Below are 22,041 nucleotides of genomic sequence, written 5' to 3' on the forward strand. Positions count from 1 at the left end.
GCTCACTCTGAATGATCTTCAGCATATGATGCCATGGTTTCAACATTCAATTTCTATCCTCAAGGCAGTCTCTAGCTGTGATTTCTTTTAAATTCCTTCATGTTTTCTACTTGCTGCTGTATATTATTATGGACTTCATGTTTGTGTCTACCCAAAATTAAATGCTAAAAGCCTAACCCTCAATGGGAGGATAGTGGGAGATGGGGTCTTTAGGTGGTAATTAAATCATGAGGGTAGAGCCCTCAGGATGGGATTAATGCCCTTATAAAAACAGATAGAAGAGAGCTGCTGCTTTCTCTCAACAATGTAAGATGACCATGTGTAAACCAGGAATAAGACCCTCACCAGAACTTGACCATAGTGGCCACTTGATCTCGGACTTTCAGCCTCCAAAACTGATAAATAAATTTTTGTTGTCTTAAGCCACTCGGCCTATGATATTCTTGTTATAGCAGCCTGAACTAAGACATATATATATATATATAAATATACACATGTACATGATACAATACCACCAAGTCAACATGTTAGAAGCTAAATTTATTACATGTTCCCCATCTCCTTCCACAACCTGACTCTCTCTAAAAATTTTTGTTTCTGGGTTAATAGCAACACTTTCCTCCCAGTTTTCTAGGATCAGAACCTGGTTGTTATTTATGATTCCCTCACTGCCAATATTTCAATGCCAGGTTCAGTCAATTTTACATCCAGAAAATCTTACTTCAGGTCCTCTATTCTCTTCTTGATTATACCACTGCAACAGCCTCCATATTTAACTGCTTGACTTTTATACTTTATTAATTGTAAGATTAATCTTCCTAAAGTACAGATACTTTGCTCAAAAAGCTCTTTTATACTCATTATGCTTTCTATTTTTCAATCTCTGTATATGAAAGTTCTAACCATTCTTAGAATATCCTTTTTTCCATGACCCACTGAGATTCTGACACCTGATTAAAATTATACTTCTGTGTATTACCACAGTACATTTCCTGTACCACCATCAAAGAACTTAACAAGCTAACGTATATTATCTTTGTTTTTCCTAAAAGATTATGAACTACAACTAGGATTACATACTGTCATATTCTATATTATTCTGTTTACAACATCCCTGAATCAGTTTTATTCATATACATATATACCCTATAGCCTCAGTTAATCAATAAATAAGAAATGAAACTAACCTTATTCAGTTGTTCTTCCATTCCTGGTATCAACATTACACAAGCTACACATACTCCAACAAGTAAGAAAAGTGCATAGATCAGTCTAGTTACAGTGGAGTTGTTTCCACTAGGACAGCATCGGCATAGCAAACACGGGGCACTTCCACACAAACATGGTATCTGGGAAAAAGAATATTATTAAAAATATTATTAAAAGCCAGTAAATCAGTAGATCTTAAAATGATACAATGAAAATTGACATTCTATCCAAAAAAGAAAAAAGACTAAAAGTAATTACATCAAGGGACATAAGGTATTTGGTTCATATAAATTATATACCACAAAACTTAGCAACTTCTAAGAAGGAGTAAAGACAAAAAAGCCCTTGGACTCTATGACAAGTAAAATGAACAAATCAGCTAAAACAAAAAGGGGGAAAAAATCATCAGTAGTAACCAAAGTTTAAATAAGAAAAGAAATGGAATATACATGAGTAGCACAGCTGCTAAACCCACCACCTCCAGCGCCTGCCCTTTAGCCCCCAGATACTAGACTGAAGAATACACAAAATTCTGAGGATTCTCAAATACATCCAGGGAGGAAAAAAAAAGTGAATTGATATGTTTTCCTTCTTTTGACCTGGTGATAGTGATAATAATGAAAACTACAACTAGAGTGAGCCAAAAAGGATAATAATACAACTGGGGCTAGCTAACTTTCTCCAGTGACCACCACACTAAACTAGCAGCATGCTCCCAAGGGAACAGAATATCTTCCTGTCCAGGAGAGAGGAACACTGGTACAGAGTATTTACCAGTATCTAAGAAAGCCACAGAGTAAATATTCTCATAATACCATAACCTGGGCTGAGATGTCAGACTTCTAGAAGGTGGATGAACCAGATCTTCCAGGCCTAGAATTACAACTCTAGGGGAAAACAGTCTTAGATACCACAGTAAGGGAAGTTGTAGAAGCTAGAGCACTACACCAACCAATATAAGGTAAGAATAAAGCTGCTTTATATTAAACGTCCACAAGACAGAAATAAATGTCATGGCAACTATGTAAATATACTTTAGCAAAAATTAAACATAAACATCTCCCCTCAGAAAAAGGAATGAAGAAAATATAAGGCATATGGAGAATTCAGTCTGAAATAAATATAATCCAGTAAGGAAATTCTCTACCAGTATTTCATTTGAGCTATAAGAAAATAACAAAAAAAATTTTTTTTAAAAAAAGGAGACCTTAAAAATGAAATAAGAACAGAACACAATGGAAAGTGGGAATCAAAGGGCTAAAGAAATGAGAAGGGGAAAAACAGACTTAACTAATAACTATCAAGAAACAAAACAGACATAGGTAAAAATAAAAATTACTGATGAAAAAAGGCTTGGGATAATCACTATAAATTCAGGTCAAGATGGAGAAACCATGACCAGACTCATCCTCTTGACTTAAACAATGGAAAAAACAAGTTTTTCAGACAATGAACAACGGGCAATGTCAAGCAGTAATTTCTAAGAGGAGACAATGTGAGCCCTATGACTGGCCCTTATTTTACCAATTGATCGATTGACAGAGTCTCCTTCTGTCGCCTAGGCTGGAGTGCAGTAGTGCGATCGCCGGTCACTGCAACCTTCCCCGCCTCACCCCGGGTTCATGGGATTCTCCTGCCTCAGCCTCCTGAGTAGCTGGGATTGCAGGCGTACACCACCACACCCAGCTAATTTTTGTATTTTTAGTAGAGACAGGGTTTCACCATGTTGGCCAGGCTGGTCTCAAACTTCTGACCTCAGGTGATCGCCTACCTTGGCCTCCCAAAGTGCTGAGATTGCAGGCGTGGCCCACCTTGCCCTGTCAACTGGCCCTTATTTCTGCCTGGGGAGAACGTCCACTGCAGGTAGGGTCTGGGAATTTTACCACCCAGAGGTGAAAAACTTTGTAATCCATGAGGCATTGGGTAGAGATATCAGAAGGCAATTAATACTGGAGAAAAATCAGCCATCAAACTGAAGGCTGCACTAGTTGCACTTAACGAAACCTAAAGGCAAATAAAAAGATCACACTGTCTCTAAGTAAAATCACCCAAGTCAAAGATAAAAGCCCAATAATATATATATATTTTTTTAATAAAAGTATATCCAGCACTGATCAAGGAAAAATTTACACTGGACAGCTAACAAAAAATTAGCAGGCAGGCAAAAAACAGAAAAATACAACCTATAATGAGGATCAATCAGTCAATATCAACCTGGAAATGATACAGATAACTGAGATCATTTATAAATAGGGCACTGTAGTATTATTGTAAGTGTATTATTTCACATGCTCAAGGAGGTAGAGGAAAACTTGATCATGTTACGGACAGACATGCAAGATAATTTAAAATTAAGACCCTATCGTACTTCTCCAGATGACAAAATAAGCCCCCTAAATATCGAAAAGACAGAAGAAAAGATTAATAATGAACCTAAAGACATAAGAAACTAAATGATCCAAAATGAAAAAGAAATAAAAATAAGAAGATCGGAATATCGTGAGACAACTTTAAATAGCCTAATATAAGTGAAATTAGAGATGAACTTCAATTGGAGAGAAGTGAACTGGAGGGAACAGATACAAGGGTGCTTTTGAGGAAGTAACTGCCAAAATTTTTCCAATTTTATGAAAACTATTAATTCACAGATCCAGGAAACTCAACAAAGCCCTAGCAAAATAAACATGAAAACCACACCAAGTCACATCATAATCAAATTACTTTAAAAAAGTAATAATCAGAAAAATCTTAAAAGTAGGCAGAAAAATAAAATGTACATTATAAACTGAGGAACAAAGAAATAAATCACACTTCTAGTAAGAAACGGTTCAAGCCTAAAATTAGTACTGAAAGAAAAAATATATAAACAGAATTTTGTACTCAGTGAAAATATCTTCCAAAAATTAAGGTGAAATAAAGACCATTTTCAGGAATAGAAAAGACAAAATAATCCAAACAAGCAGACTTAAACTGCCAGAGATGTTGAAGGAAATCCTCCAAGAAAGAAAATTATACCAGACAGAAATTTGGATTTGCATACAAAAGAAGAAAAGAAACAGTAAATAGATACATTCTTCTTATTTAAAAAAATGGGCCAGAATTACTGAGACTAAATCCAAAGATATCATAAGAAAATAATAGACAAATATCCCTCATAAACATAAACAAAAACTTCTTAATGATATTTTAGCAAGTCAAAAACAACAATATGAAAGTATATAAAAAGGGTAACATATTGTGACCAGGTAGAGTTTAGCCTGGAAAAGCAAGGTTGGTTGCACTTTTAAAAATCAACCAATGAACTCGACGGTAAAAACAGACTAAAGAAAAAACATGGTCATCTCAAAAAACCATTTGACAAAATTAAATACCGATTCATGATATAAACTGTTAACAAGGAGCAGAAGATAACATCCTTAATTTGATAAATGGCATTTACAAATATCTATAGCTCTCATCCATAATTGATGATGGAAGTCTGAATGCTTTCCCCGTAAGATATCAAACAAGGCAAAATACCTCTCCATTTGAATTCAACTTCACACTGGAGGTTCCAGCCAATATAACGAGGTAAGAAAAAAACTAAATATAAAAATTGGAATGGAAGACGCGAAACTGCCCCCTTCACATGTAGCACAACTGTCTACATAGAAAATCCCAAAGAGGGCCATGAACCATGGCTCACACCCATAATCCCAGCAATTTGGGAAGCTGAGGCAGGACGACCATTTAAGCCTAGGAGTTCAAGGACATAGTAAGCTATGATAGTGCCACTGCACTTGAGTCTGGATGATAACAAAATAAAACAAACAAACAAAAAACAACAACAACAAAAATACCCCACAAAGAACCTACAAAAATGCAACTACAACTAACTCTTCAAGGTCACATGATAAAAAGTCAATGTACACAAATCAATCATGTTTCTACATATTAGTAACAACTGAAAACAAAAAGAAAATAGTTATAAATCTAACAAAACAGAAAACATCTCAAATAATGAAAACCACAAAACATTGGTGAAAGAAATCAAAGACCTAAATGAATGGCAAAATATACAGAGTTCATGGATTGGAAGACAATTATTTTCAAGATATCAGGTCTTTCCAAACTTATCTATAGATTCAGTCTATTTCCAATCACAATCCCAATATCAGATTTACAGAAATAAACTAGCTGAAGAGGCAAAAACACTAGAATAGCTCAAACAAGTCTGAAAAAAGAGCAAAGTTAAAAGACACACTACCTGATTTCAAGACTAGCATTAAAGTGACAGTAATTAGAATGATACAGGGAAAAGGGTGGACACAGTAAGCAGAACACAATGAAGTTCAGAAATAGACTGATGCAAATATGATCAAAGGATTTTTGACAAAGATACCAAAGCAATTCACTATGGAAAGGATAATCTTTTTAATAAATGGTACTGAAATAACTGGATATTCATATATTTTTTAAAAAGTTAACCTTAAGCCATAATCAAACCATATACGAAAATTAAGATTTCCTGGATACCATATAAAAAAAAGGACTCACAATAGAAAAACAAATGAATTGGGCTTCATTAAAATTAAGAACTTTTGCTCTTTAAAACACACTGCTGAGAATGAAAAAGCAAGCCATAAATTTGAAAATATTTGCAAGTGAGGTATGTGATAAACCATTGGCATCCAGAATATAAAAGGAACTCTAAAAACTCAGTAATAAGAAAACATAGAACTCAATTAAAAAATGGGCAAAATATTTAAACAGATACTTTAATCAAAGGCATATAGACAGCAAATAAGCAAAGAAAAAGTGCTCAATATCATTATTAGGGAAACGTACATTAAAATCAGAGATACTACTACATGCATATTAGAACGGCTAAAAGGAAATAAACTGATGATACCAACTACTGACAAGAATGCAGAGTAACTAGAACTCTCTTACTTTGGTGGTGAGAATGAAAAATGGTACAACCATTATGGAAACCAGTTTGTTTCTTATTTTTAAGTCAAACATGCACTTACTATATGAATAAGCAAATCCACACTCAGATATTTATTCAAGTGAAATAAGACCTTATAATCACACACAAAAAAACCTTTATGGGAATGCTTATAGCTACTTTATTTGTAATCATCAAAACCTAGAAAGGCTCCTCAAACGGTGAATGGATAAATTGTGGTATATCCAAACAAAAACAATACTAACAATAAAAACATATGGAGAATGAAACTCAGATGAATTATGTGCTAAGTAATAAGAAGCCAGACTCAAAAACTATATATTGTAGGATTCCATTAATATGACACTCTAGAAAGGCAAAATCCTAAAGACAGAAAATAGGGGTTGCCAAGGACAGGACAGTGCAATTTTTTAGGATGATCAATGTTCCAAAATGGTTACATGACTAGAAGCACTTGTCAAAACTCATGGAACTGTATATTACAAAGAGTAAATTCTACTGTATAAAAATTATACTTTAACTAAAAAAAGTCCTTAAAATAGAGAATACCCTAAATAAATGAATTAAAGGATATTCACAGATCTAATATAAGAAAAATTCCTTAGATGGAAAAATAATCTGTGAATCAAAAGAGCACACTACTTTTTGAGAAGAGGAAAAAAAGTGATAAAAGATTTAAACTCAGACTTATCTGGTTATTTAATTTCTAAAATAAAGAAAAACTCTTCAGTTACTCAGGCAGAAGAAACAAATCACCTATGCATGTGCAGAGTTGTTTTGGGAGGGTGTGGAAACCAGGCTGATATGAGACAGAATACAATACAGAAATAACTACAAAGTTCTGAAGGAAATTCGTATACTATATGTCTCTCAAGAATTTAGCAGACACTTTCAAAAACCAAAGATACCGGCACCCATAAATCCTTTTTGAAAAATCTACTGATGACAAAATGTGGTCAATTAGGAGATGACATTAAAATAAAAAATTAGAGCAAAGCAATGGTAAGCCAAGGACTGGTAGAGAGCTTTGCATCCACTTAAGTTTAGAGCACTGGTTCTCAAACTGTAACAACTACCAGAATTACCTGGACGGCTTATTAAAACATAGAATGTCCCCAGTCAACGTTTCTATGGTACAACATAATAGCGACATAAAAATGATAGTACAAAGTGTTTCTGGTTAAAGATGGCAGACTGAATATATTAATTTACCTATGTTCCCTGTAGAAATCCCAATCAAATAAAAAATAAAAGTTCGGGTTTTTTTTTTTTCTTTAAAAAATAAGTAATAAAATATAAAAGTCAAAAAGAACTAGGAGAACAAATCCGGAAAGTAGAAAGTACAAGGTAGTAACAGCCTTAACAGAGAAAGCTGAATTCTAAGTTATCAAAGGAAAAAGTTAACAAGCAACACAATTCATTCGGCGGAATACCCAAATAGTTCAGGAACTGGTGGCACCAGGAGTCTCTGTAAGCGGTACTAAGGGTAGAGTAAAAATAGATGATTGGTTGAATGTCTTTTCAAAGAGTAGTTAAGACTCCCAGATTTCATTCCATTTCTTGCACTAACCAACTGAAAAGGATAAAACATGAGGTTTGACAGGGGAACACCAAGAGGAGTTGACAAAAGGGGTTCCATACTAAAAATATAAAATTAAATCAAATTTTATGTACTGAATGTGAAGAACCTCATCATTCTTTCCCTCACTTGCCTTCCACAATGCAAGTATATTCCTCAGGTTAGAGACTGGAAGTGTACCCTGGATCTATCAATAGCCCTAGATAAATATCTGCATCAGGCTTCCACAACAAACTGGTTCAGCCAGATCACTTCACTGTAGTCGCAACTGACAAGTCCTACACCAAGCTCTTGAGTGTCCCACTCCTAAATATGAACAAATAGCTACTGACCACTGAATACTGAGGAAAACACTAAGATCAATGAAAGTGGGTGGAGTGGATAGGAGAAACTTGAAAAGAAATTATATTCAAACATAAAAGCATAAAAAATCTAATATTTCTAATATACTTACAAAGTATATTAATTATATAGTATAGCATACATCGTAAAGATAAAAATAAAGATTTTTTTAAAAAGGGAGAAAGATTGCTTCCATGAAACAAACACAGGATGCTATAAAAATGGAACAGAGGCCAGGAATGGTGGCTCACATCTGTAATCCCAGCACTTTGGGAGGCTGAGCCTGACAGATCACTTGAGGTCAGAAGTTCAAGATCAGCCTGGCCAACACGGTGAAACAGTCTCTACTAAAAATACAAAAATTACCCAGGCATGGTGGTGCGTGCCTGTAGTCCCAGTTACTCAGAAGGCTGAGGCTTAAGAATTGTTTGGATTTGGGAGGTAGAAGTTTCAGTGAGCCAAGATCACGCCACTACGCTCCATCCTGGGCGACAAAGCAAGACTTCGTGAAACAGAGAACAAAACAAACCTCTGGTAATTAAAAATGTTATAGCAGAGGTTTTTGTTGTTGTTTTTTGAGACAGTCTCACTCTGTTGCCCAGGCTGGAGGGCAGCCTTTACTAAAGTGCAGTGACATGATTACAGCTCACTGCAGCCTCAATCTCCCTGGGTTTAGGTGATCCCCCCACCTCAGCCTCCACAGAAGCTGGGATCACAGATGTGCTGGGTGTAGCTGGGACCACAAGCACACACCCCCACGACTGGCTAATTTTTTTGTATTTTTTGTAGAGATAGGGTTTTGCCATGTTGCCAAGCCTGGTCTCCAACTCCTGAGCTCAACTGATCTGCCTACCTTGGCCTCCCAAAGTGCTAAGATTATAGGCGTGAGCACACCGCCCCTATAGCAGAGGTTTAAAAATTCAACAGAAGTCCAGTCAGTCAATAAAAAAACCTAAAAAACAAAATTCAATGAAGTTCTGAAAACAATCAAGGAAGTTTCTCAGAAAGCAGTGCAAAAAGCCAATGAGATGGAAAGCAGAAAGGAAGAAACATCGAGTTTCAGTCCAGGAAGCACATTATCTGAATAACAGAAAAACAATGTAGAAAATACAGGTGAGAAAATTAAATAACTCAAGAAATGTAATTAACTGGTGGAGAAGAGAAGGATGGAGAGGTCATACAGAAAAAGTTTCTAAAATGACTTCAGAATACCCAGCAACAACACTGCAAGTCTACAAAGGAGCATCAAAATTCTGAGGGAAAATGACTTCCAATATAGAATTCTATGACCAAAGTGTACCTCCTATGTGCTTCTGTCAAGGAGCACTACACCAAAACATGGTCGTCAACCACAAGAAAACAAGCAATGAAGAAAAAAAGGGTTTCAACCTAAGAGAGAGGAAATGTACATCCTCATTTGAGGATAAAGTGAGATCCAGGATGAAAACAGTGACTAGAGACTAGAGCAGGTCAGATGATTCTGGGAGAGATAACCTCCAAGGTTCGATCAATCATGACATGTATCTAAGAGATGCATACAGCTGGGGAAAAGTCTGAGGTCAAATAATTTAAACACACTGAAAATAGGCTGGGCACAGTGGTTCACACCTATAATCCCAGCACTTTGGGAGGCCAAGGCAGGTGGATCACTTGAGGCCAGGAGTTATGAGACCAGCCTGGCCAATATGGCAAAATCTCATCTCTACTAAAATACAAAAATTAGCTGGGTGTGGTGGCATATGCCTGTAATACCAGCTACTCAGGAGGCTAAGGCAAGCGAATCCCTTGAACCCGGAAGGCCAAAGTCGCAGTGAGCTTGCACCACTGCACTCCAGCCTGGGCAACGGAGCAAGATTCTGTCAAAAAAAGAAAAGAAAAGAAAGTAAACCAATGAACACAAAATTTTGTGCATGAAAGGAAAAGTCTTTGTATATTTGTTACAAGGCTGACCTATGAAGAGCATTACACAAATAAAGAACTAATATTTAAGTGCTTACTATAGCTTTACAGATATAAACTTATATAAATAGTCACAATAATGTTCATTTACCATAATTATTTAGTATTATGGAAAGCTATGGGGACATCAATGAGTGTATGTGATTTTGGTGGGGGTAGGGATGAGGGCCAGCTGAAATCAAGGGATGATTGCTAAATCTTCATCTTCCATAGTTAGAAGACAGTGTCTAAAACAAACAAATAAAATCAAGAATACACTATATGTATGTTAATTAGAAATGTGGCAATAAGTACCAAAAGAAATACTGTCTCCAAAGGGTGGAAATGGGACTGGTAGTATTTTTCTTAAGCACACAGAGAAATATGTACATACAGAATTATGAATTAAAAAATTTGAAAATCATACAATTAATTAACCCTGGGAACTAGGGGAATGGGTGAATATTGATTTATTCCACTTTTCAGAGAAGTGAATCTAAAATTAAAATGTCCTTAAAAATTTACTCCAACTTCAATGTTTTATACAATGTTTTTCTTAAACTTAAAACAGGCTTTCTTAACCATGGTATTATTGATATTTTGGGCTGAATAATTATTTGTTGTTGGGGGCTATCCTATACATTGTAGATTTAGCAGCATCCCTGTCCTCTACCAACTAACTAGATGCTAGTGGCACCCCTCACCCCAGGTTGTGACAATGAAAAATGTCTGCAGATATTGCCAAATGCCCACTGGGGAGCCAAACTGTGTCCAGTTGAGAATCACTGCTATAGAAACATCTCCTTAGAGGAATCTTTTTAGGAAACTCTTCTGACAAATGTTAACATTCAAGAATTACTTTTTTTCTTTTGTTAAATTCAAGAAAAATTAATTTCAATGCTTTGCTTAAAAATGTCTAAAATGTTGCCATTCCTAAGAATGTACTTTTGTCTATTCATCCACCCACGTGTATACAAATACACAATGCACCCATGCATTGTGAGAGAAGGAAGATTTTGAGGGGACATTTTTATTTAACTTCTACTCTGCATTGCTTGACCATTCATAGCAACTATAAATTATTTTTATAAAACAAGTCACTGTATTAACAAAAATTTAGGAGAGGTTGGCAAAAAATACGCACTTAGTAATCACTAGTTCTTAATGACTTAACTACATTAAATATCTTGATACGTATTGTATATAAGGTTCAGTCATTCAAAAAAAAATCAATTCTGTCTACTCACTAATATCAATGTTGAGACTGGGATGGGGAAAAGCATGTAAGTAGGTATTAGTGATTGGTAATGTTGTAGTTATAGGATTAGTTGGTATGATGTTTATAATGTTTGAAGTAATTACCAATCGAAAAAAGAAACCACCATGCATGAATAAAAAATTATACTGCCATGAACCAAGGATTATAATCAATCTAATTCTAGGCCTCTCAGCTGCAAACAAAAAGTGAACAGTTTAACACTCCAATTTCTGCTCAGTGCTATTACACATAATTTATCTCTTTTTAGTTTAGCCATTTTCTACAATTATTTTACAAATAAGGAAAAATCTTACTAAATTTGATTAAGCCTGCAGAAACTTGTACTAACAACGAATGAGGCTGGTTTGTTTTTAATTCTGGCTTACCTGATCTAATTTAATGATTTGAATCTTACTTTTTTTTTTGGTCTGTTTTTTGTTTTGTTTCGTTTTGGACACAGTGTCTCACTCTGCCGCCCAGGCTGCAGAGAAGTGGCGCCATCTTGGCTCACTGCAGCCTGTGCCTCCTGGGCTTAAGCGATTCTCCTGCCTCAGCCACCGGAGTAGCTGGGATTACAGTTGTGCGCCACCACAACCGGCTAATTTTTGGGTTTTTTTGTTTTGTTTTGTTTTGTTTTGTTTTCTGAGACGGAGTCTTGCTCTGTTGCCCAGGCTAGAGTGCAGTGGCATGATCTCGGCTCACTGCAACCTCTGTCTCCCGGTGCAAGCAATTCTCCTGCCTCAGACTCCCGAGTAGCTGGGACTACAGGCATGTGCCACCACGCCCAGCTAATTTTTTTGTATTTTTAGTAGAGATGGGGTTTCACCATATTGACCAGACTAGTTTCCAACTCCGGACATCAAGTGATCCATCCACCTCATCCTCCCAAAGTGCTGGGATTTCAGACGTGAGTCACCGCGGCAGGCCCTGAATGTTACTTTGGAAAAGTTGAATAAATTTTAATTTCATCAAAACCTCTAAGTAAATGAGCACATTAACTGTTAAGAATGTGGAAGAGATGGTTCCCTTCAATGACTATCGGCCTGCACTAAAATCAAACAATTAATGAATAGAGACAGAGGCACAAGAAGAAAAGGGAAAAAGATTACTGAAACTGCAAACAATAAAATAAATTCCAAACCGGGCACAGTAGCACCTGCCTGTAGTCCCAGCTACCTGGGAGGCTGAGGTACTAAGACTTGAGCCCAGGAGTTCCAAGCTGCAGTTCACTACGACTATCCCCTGCACTTCAGCCCGGCCAACACACTGAGACCCTCGTCTCTAAAAAACTGCCTCACTGCTGCTACCTTTTTAATTTACTTCGCTATTAACACAGAAACTAAAAGGTAGTGTCAATTTTATCACGGACATTCTTCTAATCAATAAAGGTGGCGATCTATATTGTAAAACGGAAAACATGTATCTCATCTTTTAAATCTCTATTATATACAAAAAAAACTACAGCATGCCTACTTCAGAAGTGGGCAAGATACGACATTACAAATTAAACTGCGTAACATCTTCCAATAAAAACCGATGAAAACAATCTTACATGATAATCAATTATCAGCTTTCAAAACTGTTTATTACACTAAATATGCCTTTGTATGAAAGTCAATAATTAAACTCTCTAATATCTTGAGAGAAAATATTCCAGGTTTCCGTGCAAGAAGAAATATCATGTAATCAAGAGAACAGACTGGCTGGAGTAATAATCTCCACATCATTATTTCATTAAAATTCAACATTTTTAGTTCAAGACATATGAAAACCTTTTTGAAAAGAGTATATATAACGGAATTATTTGGGAAGTCAGAAAAGCAATTGTTAGAAACAGAATTAAGAAATTCCAGACTAAAGAAAAGTGATTTGAATCCAAATACCTCGCCTAAAATTACAAATATCTTTTATTAACTGCACTGCCAATGTTTTGCCTACTATTTTAGAGGGGGCAGAGATTATTTTAAATAAACTGAAATAAATTTATGCCACAGGGACCAAAGTCTTGCCACTATACTGAAAATAGTTTTACTCTAACAATCCTTTAATGAAAATGTAATGTACAGCGAATTAAGCATGAAATTTCAGATGACACACGCATGCCTTGTGCCTAATGACAATTTGGTCTTTAGGCACAAAACATGTGCGTGTCATCTGAAATTTCAATTTTAAGCTGAAATTTGAAATTGACACTTCAAACAGTCATGGCAGAGCTATGACTACTTGTTTCAAAAACAATATTACTACATTAACATTACCGCCAGGCGGTCCCAAATGACGACAAGCACTTTTTAATCATAATCTGCGCCACAGAACAAAGAGGGCGACATGAATCCATGAACGACAGTGCGGCAGTCTGAGGTCGCCGGGAAAGAGATGACAACAGAGTGGGTACCCCACAGAAGGAAAGGAGCAAAGACCTTTGTAGAGATGGCTTAGGCAGATACAAACAAAACCATGAAAAGGGGCCTGAAAAAATGGGAGACAGCGCTCACCAAGCAGGGGTGGGGGAGGGGTGCTATTCTACTTCTCTTCCTCAATTTGGGTCATCTTCCCATCGCCACTACACCTTACGGCCAGTGATCAGTTCTTCGCAAGACTCAAAGCTCTGAAGCGAACTCTGAGTGACGAGAGGAGACGAGAAGAAAACGGGGACAGAGAGGGCACTCCCTGTTGGGTGGGGCACCACATTCCCGCCGGGCTCACCCAACCCCGGCTCGGGTCGCCTTCTCTTTAGTCTCTCCCACTACCACCCAGAGGCCGCAAAAAGCACCTTACCCAGCTCGCCATGGAGCACAGCCCCAGGACGCTCCCCATCTCCACAACGTCACAAGAGCAGCGGATACAGACAAGATGGAGACAGCGCCTTTCTCGCCTTTCCGAGATTATTTACTATTTGCGAGACACTTCCGGCAGAGAGCTCAACCCGCCCCTCAGCCTCGCGTCACTTCCTTCCAGGCCAGGGTGGGATAAGACACGGAGCGGGCAGCGCTGAGATTGCGCGTGCGCGTCACTAGATGGCCCGGCTGTCCTCCTTCCTGGAAAATTTCCCAAGGACTGCTGGCTGGAAACTTAAGGCTAGTGTGGATCTGACGGTAGTTTGCCAAATTAAGAAAACGGTGCGAGCAAAACCAACCTTTACCTACCATTAACTTGAATTTGGGCATTAGTACACAACAGAGCTGAGGTGGTGGTTGACGTTTTGCCCTCCTTCATCTGAGGAGCCTCTCTGCTTTTTAGGGGATTGCTTCCTCTTTCTTAGTGTTTGTCCGTCCTAACTCCACTTATTTTCTATTTTTCCCACTTTTGCATCCTGTTTTGCGCTTATGTTCACAACGTATTCCTGCAGCCCGCTGCCTGGAACAAGTTTTATTGGGATATTTATCATTCATCTATGTGCTTCAGTTTCTCTGTATCATTTCTGTTTGCTATTGACTTATATTTTAATTTCTTGTGCTGTTAAGATGTTACAAAAAATTTGCACATTAAAATTATTTTTAATTAGATAAGACATACTAATTATCAAACTCATACATTGGTTTCGAATGTCATGAGCTGTTGAGGCATGTGGAACCCTTGCGTATTAGGTGATGATGCACATCTGCAGGGAATGCATTCCTATAAAAGTTCCAGGTTTTTTTAGAGTTACTGGTTTTTGAAAATATTCTGGGAAACAGCTCAAACTTGAAATAGTCATTCCTATAACTAATAATAAGAAAGTGATGTAAAATCTACAAAAATGGCATGGGTCGAGGTGTGGTAAACACCTAAGAATCTGGAAGAATGTCAGAATCCCTATTCCTAATTATTGTAACCACTAAGGGACAATCTTGCCTTATTCTTCTTTGCCTTATCAGTGGTTTTGTAGACCACTCTTAAAGTATTATAATAGAGCATCCATAAGGTTTAAAGAATTGTGGAAATGCCTGTAATCCCAGAACTTTGGGAGGCCAAGGTGGGCGGGTCACAAGGTCAGGAGTTCAAGACCAGCCTGGCCAGCATGGTGAAACCCCATCTCTACTAAAACTACAAAAAATTAGCTGGGCATGGTGGCACGCGCGTGTGATCCCATCTACTCAGGAGGCGAGGCAGGACAATTGCTTGAACCCGGGAGGCAGAGGTTGAGTTGCAGTGAGCCGAGATTGGTCCACTGCCCTCCAGCCTGGGCCACAGAGTGAGACTCTGTCTCAAAAAAAAAAAAAAAAAAAAAAAAAAAAAATTTGTGGAAATGGATATTACAAACCTAACAATATTTTTAATTATGCTAAACTTAAAGTAATATGTTATTTATGGGAGAAAAGAATCCTATTATCTCAAGTCCTTAAACTTTTCAAAGTATCAGAGAAGGAGACAAAAAAGACTTATATGCAAGTAACTTTAAGGTTGAATATGTTGATTAGACAAATGGAGAATGGGTCTTTTAAAATTTAAATTAGTGCAGGTTCTTGTCTCTTGCTACGTTCAAGAGGGTTTCTGAGATATTCGTAAGTTCTTGCACTATTCAATAGAGTTTTTTCACCTGAGATATCCAGAGTTAAATACAAAAGTCCTTGTTAATCTTTCTGGAATGTAACACTTGGCCTTGAAATACATTAAAAAAAAAAATTACTTTTATTTAACCTGTAGGCTATGTGGAGTGGAATTTGCTCACTTAAGTTGTTATATATACAACATTAATTAGACACGACAGTATATAAATTATAAACTGTTTTATTCATTAGAAAAGTCTTCGACATCAGTCTTGTTTTACTCTTTGCCAACTATGAAAGAAAATTGAAATGATGACTTTTTCAAATATCAACCCAAACACAGCTCAAAGCAGTTTTCTCAATGTATACCAGCTATTAGTAGGAGCACCCATTTCTCCAGGCGACTTCCTGCAGCACACATATAACATACAATGCCAAAATACAAATTAGTCTAAGTAAGTACATTAGTAAAAAACATTCTATCTAGCCAAGCATGGTGGCTCACACCTGTAATCTTAGCATGTTGGGAGGCCAAGGCAGGCAGATCACCTGAGGTCAGGAGTTCCAGACCAGCCTGGCCAACGTGGCGAAAACCTGTTCCTACTAAAAATACAAAATTAGCAAGGCACGGTGGCACACCTCTGTAATCCCAACTACTTGGGAGACTGAGGCTGGAGAATCGCTTGAACCCAGGAGGCAGAGGTTGCGGTGAGCTGAGATCGTGCCACTGCATTCCGGCTTAGGCGACAAGAGCAAAACTCTGTCTCAAAACAAACAAACAAACAAAAAAAGCCATGCTATCTAATAACTCAGTTCTCTGACTTGATTAAGGGCCAGTATGCCAAAAAAAAAACAAAAAAAATTGGAATGCTGATTTTTTTTGAGAATGTTACTAAGTAGACATGCTGGAAAAAGTTTTCAGATAAGCTTGGATAGTACTGCCTGTTATATTCTCTTGTGACTGATGTTGCATATTAGCATGTTGAATTCCTTCACTCCTAATGTTTTCTAAACTTGACCTTAAAAAATCTTTTTTTTTTCTGATGAAACATGTATTAATATGCATTGTAGTTATTCTGTGAAATATAGTTTAAGAAATACTGATGGAGGGAAGGATGGACTTCATAGCCTTCTGGTAGCCTTCCTAGAATATCTTTTCTCATGATTAAACCTTTGTTCCATATGTGGCATCAGAGAGCTGAAGGTTATGTTCTCTGTCAAGAATCAGAGCATGAATGCTCTGTGTTATCAATTAAGGACAAGACATAAACTTTAACATTCAAATAAATGGTATGTAAAATTAATAGTCTCTTAAGGAAATTCAAGAGAAAGACCAAAATACTTGTCAGAATAGACATGCACAGAAATGGGCTGGGAGAACTATGGAGTACTATAGTCAGGCTTAAGGTTTTCCTTAGAAGATAGTCCAGGTTCATTCTCACATATGGGTAAATAAAGAATCTCCCAGATAAACTATAGTTGTGATTATTGTACCCTGAGAAAAATGTAAAGCAGGATTACCAGGCTTATCCTAGTCATAGTAAAAATTTCAATAATGGATTCACAAAAATCAATATTAACCAATGTAATTTCAGAATGATTTAGGTACAAAATTTAGGTTTATGTAAGTTACTCTCAAATATAGATTTGTCAATTATCAGTCATTTCGGTTTGTTGTTATTGTTTTGAGACATAGGCTTGCTCTATTGCCCAGGCTTGAGTTCAGTGGCCTGATCTCGGCTCACTGCAACCTCCACCTCCCAAGTTCAAGCGATTATCCTGCAACCTCTCTCTGGAGTGCAGTGGCCTGATCTTAGCTCACTGAAGCCTCAGCCTCCTGACTAGCTGGGATTTCAGGCACGTGCCAAAATGCCTGGCACATTCAATTTTTGAGAGAATACTAAAAATAATAATTTTATTTTCAGAATTCACCAGCATGGTAATAAAACCACATCTTCAGCATAAAGGAAAATAAATGTCTATAACCTTTCACCACCTCTTGTAATTCCTGTTGAAATCCATAAGGTTATGCTGGGTGCAGTGACTCACATCTTAATTCCAACACTCCGGAGACTGAAGCAGGAGGATAGCTTGATCACAGGGGTTAGAGACCAACCTAGGCAACATAGTGAGACTTCATCTCTATAAAAGTTAAAATAGGCCAGGCGTCGTGGCTCACGCCTGTAATCCCAGCACTTTGGGAGCCCGAGATGGGTGGATCACCTGAGGTCAAGAGTTTGCGAGCAGCCTGGCCAACACTGTGAAACCCCATCTCTACTAAAAATACAAAAATTAGCTGGACGTGGTGGCTTGCGCCTGTAGTCCCAGCTACTCAGGAGGCTGAGGCAGGAGAATCGCTCGAACCTGGGAGGCAGAGGTTGCAGTAAGCCGAGATCGCGCCACTGCTCTCCAGCCTTGGTAACAGTGAGACTCTGTCTTAGAAAAATTTAAAAAAAAAAGTAAAAGTAAATAATCAATCCATAAGGATATGGTTTAGAATCCTGTATGTCACATTAAAAATTCCCAGTGTAACCTAGAATCAGTGTGTCTCCATCAAGGTTGACTAAAATAGACTCATCTTTGGTCCCATAATCCTTCCTGCCTTTACACAAATCTCTGTATAAACTTTAATTTTTATCCTAATAAATGATCTATATCTCTGAAATATTGTGAAAGTGTAACAGATTTTAAGGAAAAATAATCAGGTCATATTTTTCTGGAAATTAGAAATTATACTGCTTAGTTCTCTTGTCCTTAGTACATCAACACTAAATGTAATGAGGACTGAAACATCTTGGCCCTCCACAATAGTTAAAGGATGAATAAAATTTGTGCATAGTTTGTTATATAATCCAAGAAGAACAAAATTATAAAAAGTATTTTATGGCTTTCACCCTAAATTAATTATATCTTAAATGTAAACATGTTTAAGTATTTCACCAGATATTCTGAAAGGGTAAGCCAAAAATAGATTAGGACACAGTAACCCATAGGGGTCAGTATAAACTTAGAATTGGAAGAGACCAAATTCTGATTAAAGACATGCTTTTATTTGTTAAGACAGACATTGATACTTTTGGAAAATAACTCAAAAACTAAGATATAGTGTCAAATGTATAAAAACTCTCTTCAGTTATGGTCTTAATGTTAAAATAGCAAGTGAACTTTCTTTCCACACTGATTTTCTTCTTTTGCTGAAATCTAAGTCTGTAATTCCATAACTAGGAGATATGTTTATACCAGTGAAATAGATGTCTACAAAAATATGTTTATTTCAGTCAGAACATACATAAATTCAGGAAAAAAGGAAATATTCATTGTGTAAATAATAAAGTGGATAGCGAATTCAAATATGTGTCTAATATTGAATGTACTGTTTTATAATCATTGAGAAGGGAATGACTTCTTGAAAAATTGTTAATGGCATTTCTAAAACATTTCACTTCTCAAAGGCAGATGTATTGACCTTGATAAAATATAATGAAAGTATATACTGAAGAAATTCTTTACATTCATTCACCCAAAACGTTATTTATTGTGCTACAGAAAGAAATCAACTACTTCTATTTGGCACTCATCAGATTTTTGAGTTCTTATTAAATGTGTTATTAAGGCAATGTCTAAATCAGCACCTTCCAATAGAAATGAAATGTGAGTCACATTTGTAATTTAAAATTTTTGTAGCTGTATTAAAAGAAACAGATGAAATTAATTTTAAAGATGCATTTAATTACACTCAGTATATCCAAAATATTTCAACAACATTAATATAAAAATTATTAATGGGATGTTGTACATTATTTTTCATACTAAGTCTTCAGAATCTGGTTGTGTTATATAATTAAGAGCACATCTCCATTTGGACCAGCACATTTCAAATGCAGGTCTATAAGCTGAAGGAGAAAGTTGAGGCAATTATCCAAGTGATACAAGCTAAACAAGCAAGCAATCATATTTTTCTCTGTATAAGTTATTTAGATATTTTAGATAAAGTGGTTTTAAGGCTGTGCATTTGCTTTAGGTATTGAACCTAAATTGATTTCTTCTATAAAAATCAAATAGGAGAGATTTGTAAGAAGGATAAATGTCATATTCTGATAATCATTTAGGCTATCAAAGTACTATACTATATGTATGAAATTTGCCAGATTTGACTTTATTTTCCAATAATCCAAATACTCCATGATGTTGTTTTAGCCAATTTATCCTGATTTCTTTTTTATTCACCCAAGTTTCTATGGCCTTGGCTGCTTTCTTTTCTCCAGAATTAATTGTAAAAATAGAATGATATCCAGAGGCCCTGACATTTTAAGTGGCCTGATCTCAAGCGACTTCAGACAGTGTTTTTATTCTTACCCAATTCTCTACACCTCACTCCACTGACTGTATTGTCCATTACTGCATATAACACTTGGCAAATTCATACCTAAAGCTCTTTCCGCTGAATGATCAAGAACTTCGGGTACTTTTTCCTTACAGTTTTTACCCCATTGAAGATTTGCTTTAACTTCAAAAGCGATTACAACAAAGTATGGACACCCCTTCAGAGCCAACCTGGTAAGTCACTGGTAAGGTCTTAATTTCTCCATAAAGCTTCCTAATATTTTCTGGTATTAAGGTCTTCATATTCCGTAACCTGCTTTGCATCACCTGCAGAAATCCTAGACTTAGCTGTTTGGTAGCATGTGGCTGTATCATTTGTTGTATTATTTTTCCCAGGCTCTCATTCAGAGTCCTGTTATAGCGAAGGCTGGCTTCCACTAGTTTCCATTCTTGCTCATGGGTCTGTCCCTTTTCTCCAGAAAAGTCCTATCTTTTTAAAGATGTAATGTCAGAAGAAGCTTATGTATGAACCAACCACAGGCCAATTTTTTTTATCGACATCTCCTGAAGGAAATTTTCTGCCTCAATTGGCCTGACTTGTATTTTGCAGCAGAATCCAGTCTTTCTAGGAATCCTCCAGTTTTTAAAATCATCTCAGTGGTTGTAGAGCTGAGAGCAGAATTCTCTCTACCTATTTTCTCTGCCATGGAGAGAGCACTCCCAGCATCATTTATACAAATGCTAGGCACATTTCCACTTCTCCGCAATACTCATCCAGCAGTTTAGATGCCATGGGAGGGTACTCCATAGTTCAATTCCATGGTATGCTTTGATATGGGCATGGCTGGACACTGCACATTGTTCAGCAATTCCAAATGGTAGTCTTTAGTAAGAGGAAAAACATAATTAGAGTCACTTAACATAATATGTGGCAGGGGGAATTATGCTTTAAGAAGTAGCTTTCACATACAAATGGAGTCCAAAATAATGAACTTTCCCATTGGATCTTTATACGAATACAACCATGGATTAAATGCCAATAGGAGAAAGTGTTTTAGAGACATGCTTAAAATCTGGAGTAAGAAAAAACAAAAAACAAACAAACAAAAAAACAAAAAAACTCCTGCAGCTAGCTCAGTGTCTGTCCAAACAGCCACCCAGTTTTGTACTTGAAACCCAGGGCCCTGGTGGCATAGGCACCGGAGGGAATCTCCTGGTCAGTGGGTTGTGAAGACCACGAGAAAAGCATAGTATCTGGGCTGGAATGCACCATTCTTCTTCACTTTATCTGAAATATCTAAATAACTTATACAAAGAAAAATATGATTGCTTGCTTGTTTAGCTTGTATCACCTGGATAATTTTCTCAACTTTCTCCTTCAGCTTATAGACCTGCATTGTCCAATACAGGGACTATTGGACATTTGAAATGTGCTGGTCCAAATGGAGATGTGCTCTTAATTATATAACAAAACCAGAATCTGAAAACTTAATATGAAAAATAATGTAAAACATCCCATTAAATAATGCTTCATGTACCTTTTTCTATTCAAGTTATTTACTTACTCCAAAGGGAATAAATTTTTTGAAAATGTAGTAATAGTGATCCTAGAAAAATGTCATGTTCTATTTATATGCCCAGAGTATTTACTCCATTTCTATCTCTTCCCTTTGATCTATTTGATGGCTATGCCTTATATTTCTAAGAATTTTTTTCAAACAATTTTTAGTGGGTTGTAGTGTTCATCTCCATTTCTTACAGTACAGATATTTTTCTGTTAAATGTAAAGGTTACTCTCTAAAGCTTAGTAGGCACGCTTTCATTTTCACAATGATACTAAAATCCACATCGTTACTAATCATAGACATGCATGTGTGTTGATTGTAAAGTGATATTGTACACACCACAAAATCTGACATATAAAAATAATCTTTTGGTGTTCTTTTTAAAGAACTTAATATAGAAATATCAT

The 22,041-nt window shown here is 36.6% G+C and overlaps 2 protein-coding genes across 3 annotated transcripts in view; one reads left to right on the top strand and one right to left on the bottom strand.

Moving 5' to 3' along the window:
• The window catches only part of SERINC1 (serine incorporator 1), a 28,051-nt gene extending 13,790 nt beyond the window's left edge, over window positions 1-14,261 (bottom strand). Inside the window, exons 1-2 of the mRNA XM_025381399.1 lie at window positions 14,056-14,261; window positions 1,188-1,349 (exon numbers count right to left, since the gene is read on the bottom strand). Of these exons, the coding sequence (XP_025237184.1) occupies window positions 1,188-1,349; window positions 14,056-14,094 (201 nt within the window). The 5' untranslated portion in view covers window positions 14,095-14,261. The remainder of the gene's footprint in view (window positions 1-1,187; window positions 1,350-14,055) is intronic.
• An 11-nt stretch (window positions 14,262-14,272) lies between these two features.
• PKIB (cAMP-dependent protein kinase inhibitor beta) overlaps window positions 14,273-22,041 on the top strand; it is a 248,067-nt gene continuing 240,298 nt past the window's right edge. For both annotated transcript variants that reach the window (XM_025381400.1, XM_025381403.1), the window contains exons 1-2: window positions 14,273-14,396; window positions 20,226-20,314. The gene's annotated coding sequence lies outside the window, so the exon portion shown is untranslated. The remainder of the gene's footprint in view (window positions 14,397-20,225; window positions 20,315-22,041) is intronic.

Source organism: Theropithecus gelada, chromosome 4 (genome assembly GCF_003255815.1).
Source record: "Theropithecus gelada isolate Dixy chromosome 4, Tgel_1.0, whole genome shotgun sequence".
Classification (NCBI taxonomy): Eukaryota; Metazoa; Chordata; class Mammalia; order Primates; family Cercopithecidae; genus Theropithecus; species Theropithecus gelada.